General features: G+C 40.8%; 1 protein-coding gene across 1 annotated transcript; it reads left to right on the top strand.

Moving 5' to 3' along the window:
* The first annotated feature begins 5,527 nt into the window (after nt 1–5,527).
* AHSG (alpha 2-HS glycoprotein) lies at nt 5,528–12,666 on the top strand. The gene is made up of 7 exons (XM_026094853.2): nt 5,528–5,805; nt 7,087–7,197; nt 8,801–8,885; nt 9,752–9,915; nt 10,214–10,327; nt 11,107–11,187; nt 12,094–12,666. The coding sequence occupies exons 1-7, from the start codon at nt 5,602–5,604 to the stop codon at nt 12,373–12,375; spliced, it is 1,041 nt and encodes a 346-aa protein (XP_025950638.2). The 5' UTR covers nt 5,528–5,601; the 3' UTR covers nt 12,376–12,666.
* The last annotated feature ends 320 nt before the right edge of the window (nt 12,667–12,986 follow it).

The following is a 12,986-nucleotide window of genomic DNA, read 5'->3' as shown; positions in this document are numbered from 1 at the left end:
TTTACTCAGTGAGGAACACTCTGTTCCTGCTGCCTCATCCCCTCTCTGCTCACGCTGCTCAGCTCTGCAGTCTCTTGCCAGGTATCTTGCCTTTTCTTGTTCTAGATTCTGATAGGAGGCAGTGATCAAGGTGAGCATCCATAATAGCTGGAAGCCCTAACTATGGCATAAGGGCATACAGCTAAAAGAAAAACTTCAGTAACTGCCAGTCTCTGATTTCACAGTTGCCACCCATCCATCTCCGACACAGCTTTCCCACACCCGTCAAATTGCACAGGCATGATACTGAGAGAAGCATGACGTGCCTGCAGGGCTGAAGCAAAAATATCCCATTGTTAAGAGCTGCATGGTAATATAAATAACTTTGACCTTGATAAAAGGGTAAAAAAGTATAAAAACTTAGGAAAGGGAATTTAGACATCAGGCCAGCATAATACGGGGTAAAAATCATGCAGAGGCTTGAAAACTCTCGTCTCAGAAAACAGTTATTGTTACTAGCTGCAACATCAAAACACATGGCAGATGAAATGCGGAAATGGGAAGGAAAATTTAAATCAAACAAAAACTTCACTAAGACAAAACATCTTATATAATCTTCCCACTGGGAAGAAAAGGAGAACAGACTCTCATGTAACAAATGCTAGTTATGTCACTTAATGTACTTCTGGAAGGCACTCAAGTATGTCAGTGGCATAGACAATAGAAGAATAAAATAGAACGAGACAGAACAGAACAAAAATAGATTTAGTTGGCTTTGCCTGGTAGAGCTGGTCAAAAATTAGAATTTCCATTCCATTAAAAAATTCAGAATTCTGAGCAGCTTTTCACATCCTTTGAAAATGAGTTGAGTTTTTGTAGAGAAACTCCAGCAGATAAAATTTCTCTGAAATAATCAATACTAAATCTTGAAACCCAAATTTGAATCCTCTCAGTCCAGCTATGCCTCCAATAAGTCCAGGAATCCCTTTTACTGAGTGGCATCTGGTTTCCCTGACTCTTAGATTCCTCTTATGTTTTGAATAGATTCTTCTACCCAAGGATATCAAAACATTTTATAAAATTCAGTGAGTCATTTCAGTGCACAAGAGTGAAATGGGAAATAGTTATTATTTCCATTTTACAGTTAAAAGAAAATAGAGATAAACAGATTGAGGTCAGCAAAGTGAAGTGGAGATCTCTAGTGATCCCAGTGAAATGGGATCTCTAGCTGGGCACCCAAAACTAGAGGCTCCCAAAATAGATGCCACTTCTGCACATTTTATTTCCCACAGTAATAAATCTCTCAACTACAGATACTACAGTTATGGCATATCATCAGCCTTCCTTCCCTTAACAACTGTCATATTAAAAAAAAGAGAAGAAATACATTAAAAATTTTTTAAATTAACATACAATGTTCTACTACTACATTTGGGCAAAACTGTTCAGACTTTACTGACAATTCTGCAGCCAGAAAATTCTGGTATAGGGACACTGTGGAGATCTTCGACTGCAGTGAACCTAAGACAACCTACATTTGCCGAAGATTTGCCCACATGGTGGAAAGATGCCAATAAGATTATGCAAATCAATTAGTCTGATGGACTAAATTTGTCATTAGTTTTTTTTTTTTTTTTCCCCAGAGCTCTATGGGTTTTCATTTACTTTCTGCTGATTATACTGTCATTTAAAAAAGCAGTATGCTGCCTGGACAAGGCTGGTCACTTTAACTGTATGACATTTCTCCTGCAGACATTTTCTTTCTTTAGTGTGCAGGTTTCTGTGTAGGTGACAGCTATACAGAAGACAGTCCTGATGTTCCAATATCTTGTGAACTCTATGATCCAAAAGTAATGTGCTTAATCAAGTGTAAAGCAAGAGGTGATTAAGTTTTGTAGTACTGTACAATGCCTGACTGCTCAGAAATGCACCTTTTGATGTGGTGCAGAGAATTGGACCAGTTCTGTCTGCTTCACCCAAAAATGACATTTTAGTAATTTGAAAAGAGAGCCTCAGAAATCCCCACAAGTGTTTAACTTTGATCTGAAGCTTTAAAAAGTTGATATTTATCTGTTTGCTTGTTTAATTTGTTTGAATTTAAAGCTCAGAAAGGTGTCAACTTGACAACTTGTGGAAGCAACTCATCGCCTTCCTTCCAGATCAGGTTGAGCAGGGGCAGCAAGTTTCTAATGCAGCACTAGTTGTTTTAAGTATCCAAACAAAACAAAACAAACAAACAACAACAACAAAGAGAAAGCAAAAACCAAAACCATCAACTCACCTTTCCATTGTGGTTTATATAAATTATTAAGAACTGAGATTCAGTGGAGCCTCAGTTCTCGAGCATGGAATCAATACTGTATTTTATATAACAAGGGCACTAAACCCAACTTGTTCTATTTCCATCACACTGAAGCCCTGTCAAGTCTCTCATGCAACCTAATTTCACTAGGGCCGAAGCCTAATGCTACTGATGTGAAAGACTGTTGTTCACTTCAGTGGGGTCGAGATGTGACCTTCTGTCCAGGAGCCCATGGAATTCAGCTCATTTCTTGTGCTGCAAGAACTATTTGTAGCCACTGCTAAAGGCTGACTTTTTACTATGTCCCAGGCATGAAGAAGGGAGAATAGATCTACACTGAGTTAAGTGAGAAGTTATTTCTGCATTTGCTGTCTCTTGAGTGAGGCTGCCAATAAAGAGCCAATCATGACAGCACACAGGACTGCAGGGAGCTGACACCAGTAAGCTCATTTCCAGAGGGGAATAATTAGGCAGATCTATGTCAGTCTGTGTCCAAAGGGTGAAAGACTTCTTTTCATATTACCTGTATCCAAACTATATGATTGCACTTTCGAATTCCTTCCCCTTTCGAATTCCTTCCCCTTTTAAAAAAACAAATCACCACTTTCTCACACACATCCTAACACCCCCCCAAAAAAGTGCTACCGCAAACACTCTGCATTGCACTGCTGCCTCTGATGATCATATGGGTACATTTCTGATCCGTTACACTCCAGCAAAGAAAGCTCACACAGGCACCAAGAGGGGAAGGTCTTGGGTAAGCCGACAGAGGAGCTGAGAGGTGCGGTGCGCTCCAAAGTATTTCCCTTTCGTCCTGCTTGGTAAGTGGAATGCTGAATGTCAGTGCAAAGGCGAGGGGAGAAAGAAGGTAATAAATCCTGTTTGCTATTTGAGGTTTTAAAGTTGTTCTTTGAAAATGGAATCTGAAGTTGGCTGAACTGGATTATATAATGCATTTACCTATGAAAAACCTATGAGACTCAGTAATGACCACACTTAATTTATAAATAAGGGGCTAAGTCCTTCCCTGGTGAAATTAAATGTCACTTAGGTGAAGACCAATTTCTGCACCTGTTGGAAATTCAGCCTAAAGTTTCATACCAGAAAAGGGAAAAGGAAGTTATAATTTCACAGGTTAGAAACTGAACTGCAGGTTAAAAATAAAGAGGAAAATACTACATTCTAAATAAATTTGCTATGATTCAAAAGACACCCACGGGGAACACTCAAAAGGTGTTTTTGGGACACCAGTTTTCATCCTTCAAATATTCCAGGTAGGCCAAACAAAGTCAGCAGACAAATGATCATCTGCATGACAGAACAAATGCCTGAACACCTGACATCAAGTGGTAGGAAGAAATGAATCATCCTCAGAATCATTTTTTTTCTTAAAAGAGAGAGGAAGAACCTTTCTTTTCCCCAGGAATCTCTTCAGTATGCAAATCCTAGCATCCAGAACTTACTTCATACTACACATAGCTCAAGGGAATCATTCCCAGTCTCTAGTCTCTTCCAGATGTCCTTCCTCATCAGTTAATCTGTCCAATGGAACCATTTCTGTTTATGTTCTTTTCTACATTTTCAAGTTCTGGAAAAGAAAGGCAATGACTCAAGACTTTCTCCAAGTAATTTCTAGCCCCATTCACACCGTTGTGTGAGCTGAGAAGTACTTAGCTGATGTGAAAACTTCTAAACATTCTGAAGTCCTATTCATCTCAGCTCTGCAGCTAATTCTTGACCTCCTCGAAAATGACGACAGAGATTCATACATTTTAAAGCCAGAAGGGACCTTTACAATTCTCCAGTCTCATCACCAGCATAACACAGATCATAGAAATGTGCTGTGAAATCCCTGCAGGAAAAACTTTTCTCCTGGTTGAGCTAGAATCTACCTTTGAGAAAAATACTCTAAATTAAAGACCTTAAATGGTGGTGACATCCTGGAAGCCATACTCTGCTCCAGAGAATATTTTTGTTATCCAGTTACTGTTTTGTAAATGCATAAACTGTGAATGTAAATTTGAGCTGAGGACCAGCACTCCTGGGCTGCTTTCTAACTGAACAACATCATCTCTAAACAGTGGCCCCACACTTCTTTCTTCCCATCTCTCTTTCTATAGATAATCGTGGCATTTTCCATGCTGAACTTCAAAGTGAGGAGAGGTGATTGTTCAAAAGTAAAGATAACCCACACTCTGGAAGTCAGGGCACTCTTTTAGCATGTTGGAGATTTGAATCTCATTTCTCACTTATTAGGGGAGTGTTTTAACTATCAAACTGTTACGTAGAACCATCATTACCCAGTCTGTTTTGAACAGCCTTTAGTGCTATCAGTGTGCATTAGATGTGCTCAGAGTTCACCTAGCACGTGAAAACTTGGGGATTTAAGCATGGCAGCACTCAGTTCACGGAACCCAAATGGCCTTAGATGGAAAATCCACTTTGGTTTGTTTAGCTCAGCTGAGCAGTGCAAAATCATAATGATAACTGCCTAAGTGGATGCTGTGGGATTTTTTAGCATGCTCTTCTAGATTTAAGCAGCTAAATTTCCTCTAAACTCCCCTTAAAGCACTTTTGTGTTATTCAGTATCTTATTCCAAATCCTCCAATCTGTACACCATAATCCAGAAAAATTTCAACAAGATACCTGCTCTGCAGAGTAAAATTAGAATCACTGAACAGGAAATACTGGAATTATTTTGATTATGTCAGGGAAACAGAGAGCTGATGCAAAAGGTTTAGAAACTATGTCCCATCACCTATTCTAAATGAATTCAGTAACAAAAGTGCTATATAATTAAATTCACTGTTGAATGTGATCCTTCAAACTGATTCGAATTCCATTTTCTAATTCACCATGGTACTGATCTCCCAATTTAGACTGGTATCTGGTGAGATTGGGGGCCTAACAGAATCTGCCCTGCTTACAGTAAAACTTAATGAAGTCTAGCATCTCCACAAGTTTAACAGTAGGGATTGTTTTTCTCCTGCATGTACTGTAGTTGGTTCGTAGAAAAATTTCTAAAAACTCTTATATTTTTGCTGACGCTTTCTTCTTTTTAGCAGACTTCGCAATGTCCTACCTGATAAAATTTACTTTGGCTAATATTAATCAGTCAGCTTGATGTCCTAACATTTACTTTTCTCTTTTGTTGTTTGCAATGCCTGCTTGGAACTGGGACAAATATCAGACATGCGGTCATGCAAAGTCTGTGCTGATGTACTATATAAATGAGACCCTGTTTCTAGCTACCTAGATACCACCTGAACAGTATTCTTAGAACTTTATTTCTGAAAGGGATCCATTTTCCTCGGGTGCTATGAAGGTGCTAGTAGCTTTAATATTGCTTGTTCAGCTTCCAATCCACAAAGCTGTACCAACAGCTCCCCCCCCTCCCTTGGGCTGCGATGACCCAGAATCTGAAGCAGCAGCTGAATTAGCTGTGAATTATATTAATGACCACAGCCATCATGGATACAAGTTTGCCTTAAACAGAATCGAAAATGTCCGCGTGATACCCCAGGTAAGTGAGGAACTTGCAGGCAGAGCACTGCGTTAAAACAGGAAATTTTGGGAAATTACCGACAATCCCAGCAGAGGGCTGCATCCTCCCATGAAGCAAACCAGCATGGCTCCATCGGCATAACTGGGGGAATGACACCTTGTGCTGCTGAGAGCCAGCTCACTGCAATGTCTCTCTCAAGGAACAGAACAGAGGGAGAGAGAGAAACGTTCAGGTATTTTTTGTACAATGATAGAAAGGGCTCAGTTTACTAATGCAGCATGCTGGTTAGGGCAGATCATTCAAAGTGATGATTTGTGAGCCCAGTTGCTGACCTGGGCAAAACTGTGAGGATAACCCTTGTGATGCAGGTAACATTGGCTATATGCATACTTATCCTAATTCCATGCTATTAGTGATTTTGTGGTAGATATGAATTTGATCTAATATCTCATTGGGCTGACAATGGAAATAACTGTGGCGTGTAGTCTCATTTTCACTAAGATCTATTTGCATCATTCTGGTAGTCTAGAAAGGCTATAGAAATGGTCAAGGATACAATGTAGGTACACATTCAGAACCTTTGGTTTTCTCAGAACAATGCAAAAGGCCCCAAATATTAACAAGAATGAAGCTTCACGGCTGTTTTCTATTTGATATGAGAGTGAGGATGTCAATGTCATTTACAAGAGAATAAAACAGACATTAATGAGATCAGAAGTCTACCCGCAGTATTTACACAAAAACACTGGTGACACTGTATTAATACTTCTACACTAAAATAACTTCATTAGTTTAAACAGAATCACTTGACTTGCTCTGGAATAAAAGAAAGACATCCTTATATGTACCTCCAAGCCGCAGAGTCACTTTCAGAGCTAGAGAACCTCATTTCTCTCCTTCCACTCACATGTCTGATGTTATAGTTGAAAAGGTGCAACTACAACTGTATCTGGTCATAGAACCATGGAGTTTGCTCATCAACAAAAGCCGCTGTTATTTTTTAAAACTATTCAACAAGATAAAATCAAGTTAACTCAGGAGAACTGGCCCACTACATTCATGCTGGACTTTCTAAAAATTATGGGCCGGTTCCTTAGCCAGCAAAAAATCCACGTGACATCAATGGGACTTTGTTTCTTACAAAGTTATACAGTAAGGACCTGTTCCTGATACAGTTACTCTAGGGTACACCTGGAGCTATCCAGTGGCAGTCAGCAACAGGGATCACAGTTCAGCCCCAGAGGAGAAATTTGGTGATGTTTTTTGAAGTAATTAATAGTTTCTGTATTTTTCTTCCAGGGGCTAAATCACAAGATACTGTTTCTAGAACTTGACTTATTAGAGACCGAGTGCCACATCCTCAGCCCTACACCTCTTGAAAATTGCACAGTAAGGAGCTTCACAGAACACGTGAGTGTCTAAAACTTCACTAGCTCTGTGCAAAAATGCAAGTTCAGTATGTTGGTGCTAGAGGCCTCTCTATAACCAGTCAGATTTGCAAGCTCAGGCTGCAAATGTTAGATCACTGTAACAGCCTATAACCATTCAGTCACCTGTAACTTTCCTGTTGCTTTAGTTGCCTTCATGTCATACGTTCTTTCTGTAGCTGCCCCAAAGAAAGTGCACCTGGGCATCTTCCAGCATCCCTCCTCCAAAGTTTTCTTTTCCCTTATGCTGTAAATGGAAAGGTCTCTGTGTGTTAGTGTAGGAGATAAGAGGATAAGGAGGTAATTGACAGCATAGATCCCCAGCAAGAGAATTTTTTTTTAGCACAGGTGAGGGAATTAGTGTTACTGTTGTGTCTGGCATGGTTTGTCTATTATATGAACCACATCAAAGAGTTCAGTGTGTAGAAACCAGGAAGGACTGCAGGATAAACATCAAATAAGACCGTGGTGTTGCTTCTTTCTTCCAGTCACCGTGAACACGTAGCCCCTTTGCACCAACCCTCCTTTCCCACCAGTACTGTGTCCCTACAGCTTGCCAAACTCCTGGATTTCCTCCATGGCTTGCTATGTGAGGAGGACAGGTCACTGCTGGCATAACATTTCACATGAAGTTCATGCACATTGAAGGGTCTTGTTTAGGGGCTCCAGATTCAGCCCTCCATGGCCTGCCTAGATGTCACTGCCCTGCTGCAAACTGTAGACAGGGAAAGCTGTGAACTAGTGCAAACCACAGCTTTCCCTTGCAGTTTGTGGGCTGTTAACTAATGAAATTACATCAAATCTGGCCACCAGGGACTGCAGGAGAGCTATTCCCCTCAGACAGGGCTCTGCCATCAAAGTAATGCTCCACTGGAATTTACTGGCCCCTGAATATTTTGGTCTTGTGCAAATACTATCCACCTCTGAAAAGCTTTCCCTAACCAAAGCAGTGGAAGTGTTGTCTGAGCACAGGCAGCTTTGCTTTTTGAGTGGAAAGCAGAGTAAGAAATAGACATTTTAGTTTGCTGTTTCTAGAAAGGGGCTCAATTCACAGAGCTCATGCCTAAATTTGATCCACCTTGTATTCACTCCTTTTCCATGTACGGGGAAGGAACTCTAACTGCTCCTCCCTACCAGTGACTCCAGCTTTGCTTTGACATCTCTTCCCCCGTTGGATCACGCAGCTCGCAAGCCAGCTCCGGCACAGGCAGCACACTCTGCTGTTACCATGGCCACTGACCAGCAGAGATTAGCGAGAATGTTATCAAACAGCTCTGCAGAAAGTCTTAACTCATGAGTATTCCTATTCCTTGCTCTTTATGAGAGAAGGACCTGAACTAAACACCTATAATATGGGTACCCCGGCACTTCCAACACTTTCGAGATCCAGATTTGGATCCAAATTTTGCAGGTGCCTTTTACAAAATCACAGACACCAATAAAAACCTAGCAGGCCCTTTGCAATCAGACAGATTTTGTCAGGAACACTCAGCCAGGACCTATTCTTTTGAATTTAGTAGTAGTTGCTCTTTTCAGAAATTCCTATTTATCTTAATGATGTAACCCTTTGATTATTCTCTCTCTAGGCAGTTGAAGGTGATTGTGATGTTAAATTGCAGAATTTGGATGGGAAGTTATCTGTACTTGCCAGTAAATGCCATTCACATGCAGGTAAAGACTTTGTTCTTTAGGTTTGAACCTGGCGGCAGTGGTTACAGTTCACTAGCCCTTCTGACTTTAAACACTGCAAGTCTGTGTATAAATATGCCATAAAAAAAAAGAAAGTTAATGAGTTTTCTAAATCCAGCTGTTTTGGAAGTCATTTTCCCCTTGCCTTATTTCATTCACTCATAAATGCAGTCGTCTCTCTTTGGTCCTCTTTACTATGAGAGTTAAGATTTGATAAGACTAACCAGGGAGAAGTTCCCAGATTTGACGTGGAAATGACTGGCACTCAGGCTTTGCACTTAAGAGTTTAGCCTCAAGAATTTGATTCCTTGTTGGCCTGAATTTACTAGAGCTTGTTGAATTTACTAGAGCTTATTTACTACACCCAACATTTTCAGTGTTGGCCATGGGAAAGCGGAATCGCATTCTGCATGCTCTGCATGAGATTTCTTAGGCACTACTTTCAGAACGGGTGACTGAATGAAACAACACACTCACGCACATACAATTCCAATAATTTAGAACATCTTCATTTTTCCACCATTCCTTGTGTGAGCTGTGACTTACATCTCTTCATTGGTGTCACAGATAGCTTGCCAGAAAGAGAACTGATTAAAATCTGAGTAAGAGCATTCAAAATGAGCTCCTGAAGTCCATGACATTTTTCCTTGTATAAAGATTTCAGGACTTCGATGGCAACAGTTACGTGAAATACTGCCACCTATAGTTTGTGCTGCCAAAAATCCTTTCCACTATAACTTAAGACAGACCATGAAACACAATGTTTCATGTCACTGAAGAGGTCTATAATGTCTTCAGAAATAACCTGTAATCTGATGAAAACTTAATCTGTCTGGTTCCTCCTGTAGACTCAAATGAAGATGTTACCCGAGTCTGCCCTGACTGTCCGCTGCTGGCAAATTTAAACAACACTCAGGTATTAACAGCTGTTACAGCTGCACTCAACAGCCACAACAGCAAAACTGCTGGTGCCTACCTCAAACTCCTTGAGATCGGAAGAGCCAGAATACAGGTAATTGCTAGAATTAGGGCTATCCTTACATGTAAACAGAATACTTCTTCTATGGTAATTGCCCAGGGTTAACTAGTTGTGTTTGCAAACAGAATTGGCTTGTTTTTAATTACCCTACTGAATTGCTCTCGATTTCCCAAGGATTCTGTGTCATCTTAGCCACATGATTCCCCCTGACTTCAGTGGGAGATGGAGAGCTAGAAACCAAACTTCTTACAACATCTGCCTTTTATCTTTTCTCAGCAGCTCTGCAATTTCACACTGCAAAGTCTGTTAAACAATATTCCTGTTTTATCAGTATCACCCAGTGCACTTGGTCTTTGTTGAGTTTGCTGTGGCTGCCACAAACTGCTCAGCAGGAGAAGCTAAAGCTAATGTGGATGCCTGTCAGCTGCTGCCTGACGATCAGTCTGTGAGTATGCCGGCACACCAGTCCCGATCTAGCCATTTCAGGGGCAGAAAAGAGGCACGCTCTCATGCACTTGCCCTTGTGCAGGAATAGACCTTTGTGAGGATGAAAGCGTAAGAGCTGTATACTGTCATGGTATGCTTTTCAATATATAATTTTCTAAAGCTGTATCACCCCTTTCTCTTTTCCTTGATGTATATAGGTTGAATCCTGATGTATTTTAGCATATTTATAAAAGGTTGAGGCCAAAAGTGTCCTTAACAAAAAACATTTTTAATAAACAGAATATATATTGTTATTTATTCTTCTTAATATGTGCATCTGAGAAAATCAGGCTCCTTTGTACTAGGCAGTACACAAATATATAACAAAAGGATAGATTCTGCCCTACCTTCCTACAATATAAGTTCTTGTGAACTATACTGTATACTTTATCACGCTAAAATTATTCTTTTGTATCTAATGAAATTGAGTCCAAGCAGTTTTCACGGGTGGGAACCTTTTAACTAGCCAGACTCCTATATATTTCCCCCTGCCTTCCCCATACCCAGAAATACAAAGGATCCTACTCTGGAAGAGTGCTGGAGTTTCACATATTTGCTGATTATATATTAAAACACAGCCTGGCTATTCAATCCAACAGGCTCAAAAGCAAGCACTTTACTACTCAGACAAAATATAAAAAAAATATGGCTACTTTCTTAATATACTAAAATGAAAAATTGTAATGCAGATCACTTCTATTTTATAACTTTTCTCTTGACTATGTGCTGTTTTGCCAGAATTTCGGTTTCTGCACAGCAACAATGGCAACGCAACCCTTACAGGACGTCCAAGTAGACTGCAAGCTTTATGGACATCAGGTATTAACTCTGTAGATATCGGCACCCTTTTCAGTGTATTCCAACCTACTAGCACTATTTCAAGCAATCACCCCGAGTTTACCTCTTTCACTGTGGATTAGCTATCTGTGATAATTTACGAGGTTAACTTCATACCTGAAAAAAAGAAAAAGAAAGAAAAAGAAAAGGTGGCTCCTGGCTGTCCTATGGATTTCTGTGCCAGGAATTCAGTCATCTGTGTCATCGCTGCTTCACACAGCTCCTCCTCCCTAACCATCTGGGAACTTTACATGCCTGGTAGGGCAAACGGAACCAAATTCTGCTCAGCTAGGGGCAGGGCTAGCTAGATGTAGGACATAATTGAGCCACTGTGGTAGGTGAAATCAGTTGGGGACTTTTGCTTGTATTCCTTAGACCTGACTGAATTCAGGGACCCCTCACCTGCACTGCTATAGCAAGGATAAGGGGACACCTATGTACACAACAGCTGAGCACTCACCTAGTATTTTAGCCTTCTTTTGGTCCGAGATGGGCTAACTGGTGGCTGAGTACTTCCTATGGACCAGAACTCTTGGTAATAAAATAGTAATGGTAGCTGTCTACAGCGTGTATGAAAGAAAGAATAATACCGATTAGGGGAGCAGCTGGGTTTGAATGTTTCACCAGCTGCACAGGATGCACTGGAAGTTTACATAGCACAGAAGGTGGTGCTAATGATACACTGGATATTAAAAATGTGCTTCTGGGTTCCGGTCTCTGTGTTCAAATCCAGATCAAAACTTCCCTGATGGTCAGGAACATTTTGCACCTGGGTGGGGGGCCTATGTCTAGTTAAAAGCAGGATACCTACTAATATAATAATGATCCATATATAATAAACCCCAAGTCACTGAACACACACGCACACAAACTGTTTTTCTTTTCTAGGCTGGAGTTACCTATTCTCAGCCAGGCCAAGATACATCAGCAGGACTGCTGCCCAATGTTGTACAAGGCTTCACAAACCATAATCTCAGGCTTTCCCACAATAACCCTTTCGCATCTGAATCCAGCTCTTCAGAATTTCCTACTTTCGTGGTAGCAGCAAAGCCTGTAGTAAAAAGAACAGTTGGAGAGGCTGCTCAACATGACAAAGTAGCTCGTCCAGTTGGCTTTGTGCCGCCTCCTCCTCCTCCATGCCCTGGAAGGGTCCACCATTTCAAGATATAGGCTGTGTTACAGACACAGCAAGCCAGCTGACTGAAGGATCAGTATGCAGCAGCATCACCAGCACACAGAGCACATCAAATGCAAACAGCTGAGAACACTTGAATCTCTGAGCCCCACTGAGCTTCACCTTGCAGATAGCAGAGCAGTAGCCAGGATCTTGCAAAGGCCTGGTTCAAAATGCAGGGGACTGCAAAATATAGCATCTGTTTTCTCTACACACAAGGATGCTCTTGTTAAAACACAGAAAATACTGTTTCAATGACATTGTTGAGCTGTACAACAGTTGTAGCTTTGTGATAGAGACACCAGTCCAAAGGTTACTTCACAATAAAACATTCAGCAGAAATGCTTTGTTACCTTATATCTGTATATATTTTCATTTAGTTGTTGAGCATCTCCTTCATAGCATTATGAGTCATATTCTGGGCTCTATTTCAAAAACAGTAAGCTCCTGAACTTCTCATCAGCCTCACTGGGATGTGTGGGTGCTGAGCGCTGCAGAAAATCAGGTCAGTCCTTTCTTTTGATCACACACCAGAAACACTAAAAAAGTGACAGGCAAGAAATGCTTTCCTCCCTTCCACCTTAGTGTATCCTAGCATGTACCCACT

This window comes from Dromaius novaehollandiae, chromosome 9 (assembly GCF_036370855.1).
Source record: "Dromaius novaehollandiae isolate bDroNov1 chromosome 9, bDroNov1.hap1, whole genome shotgun sequence".
NCBI classification, from domain to species: Eukaryota; Metazoa; Chordata; class Aves; order Casuariiformes; family Dromaiidae; genus Dromaius; species Dromaius novaehollandiae.
This window is presented reverse-complemented; position numbering and strand designations above follow the sequence as displayed.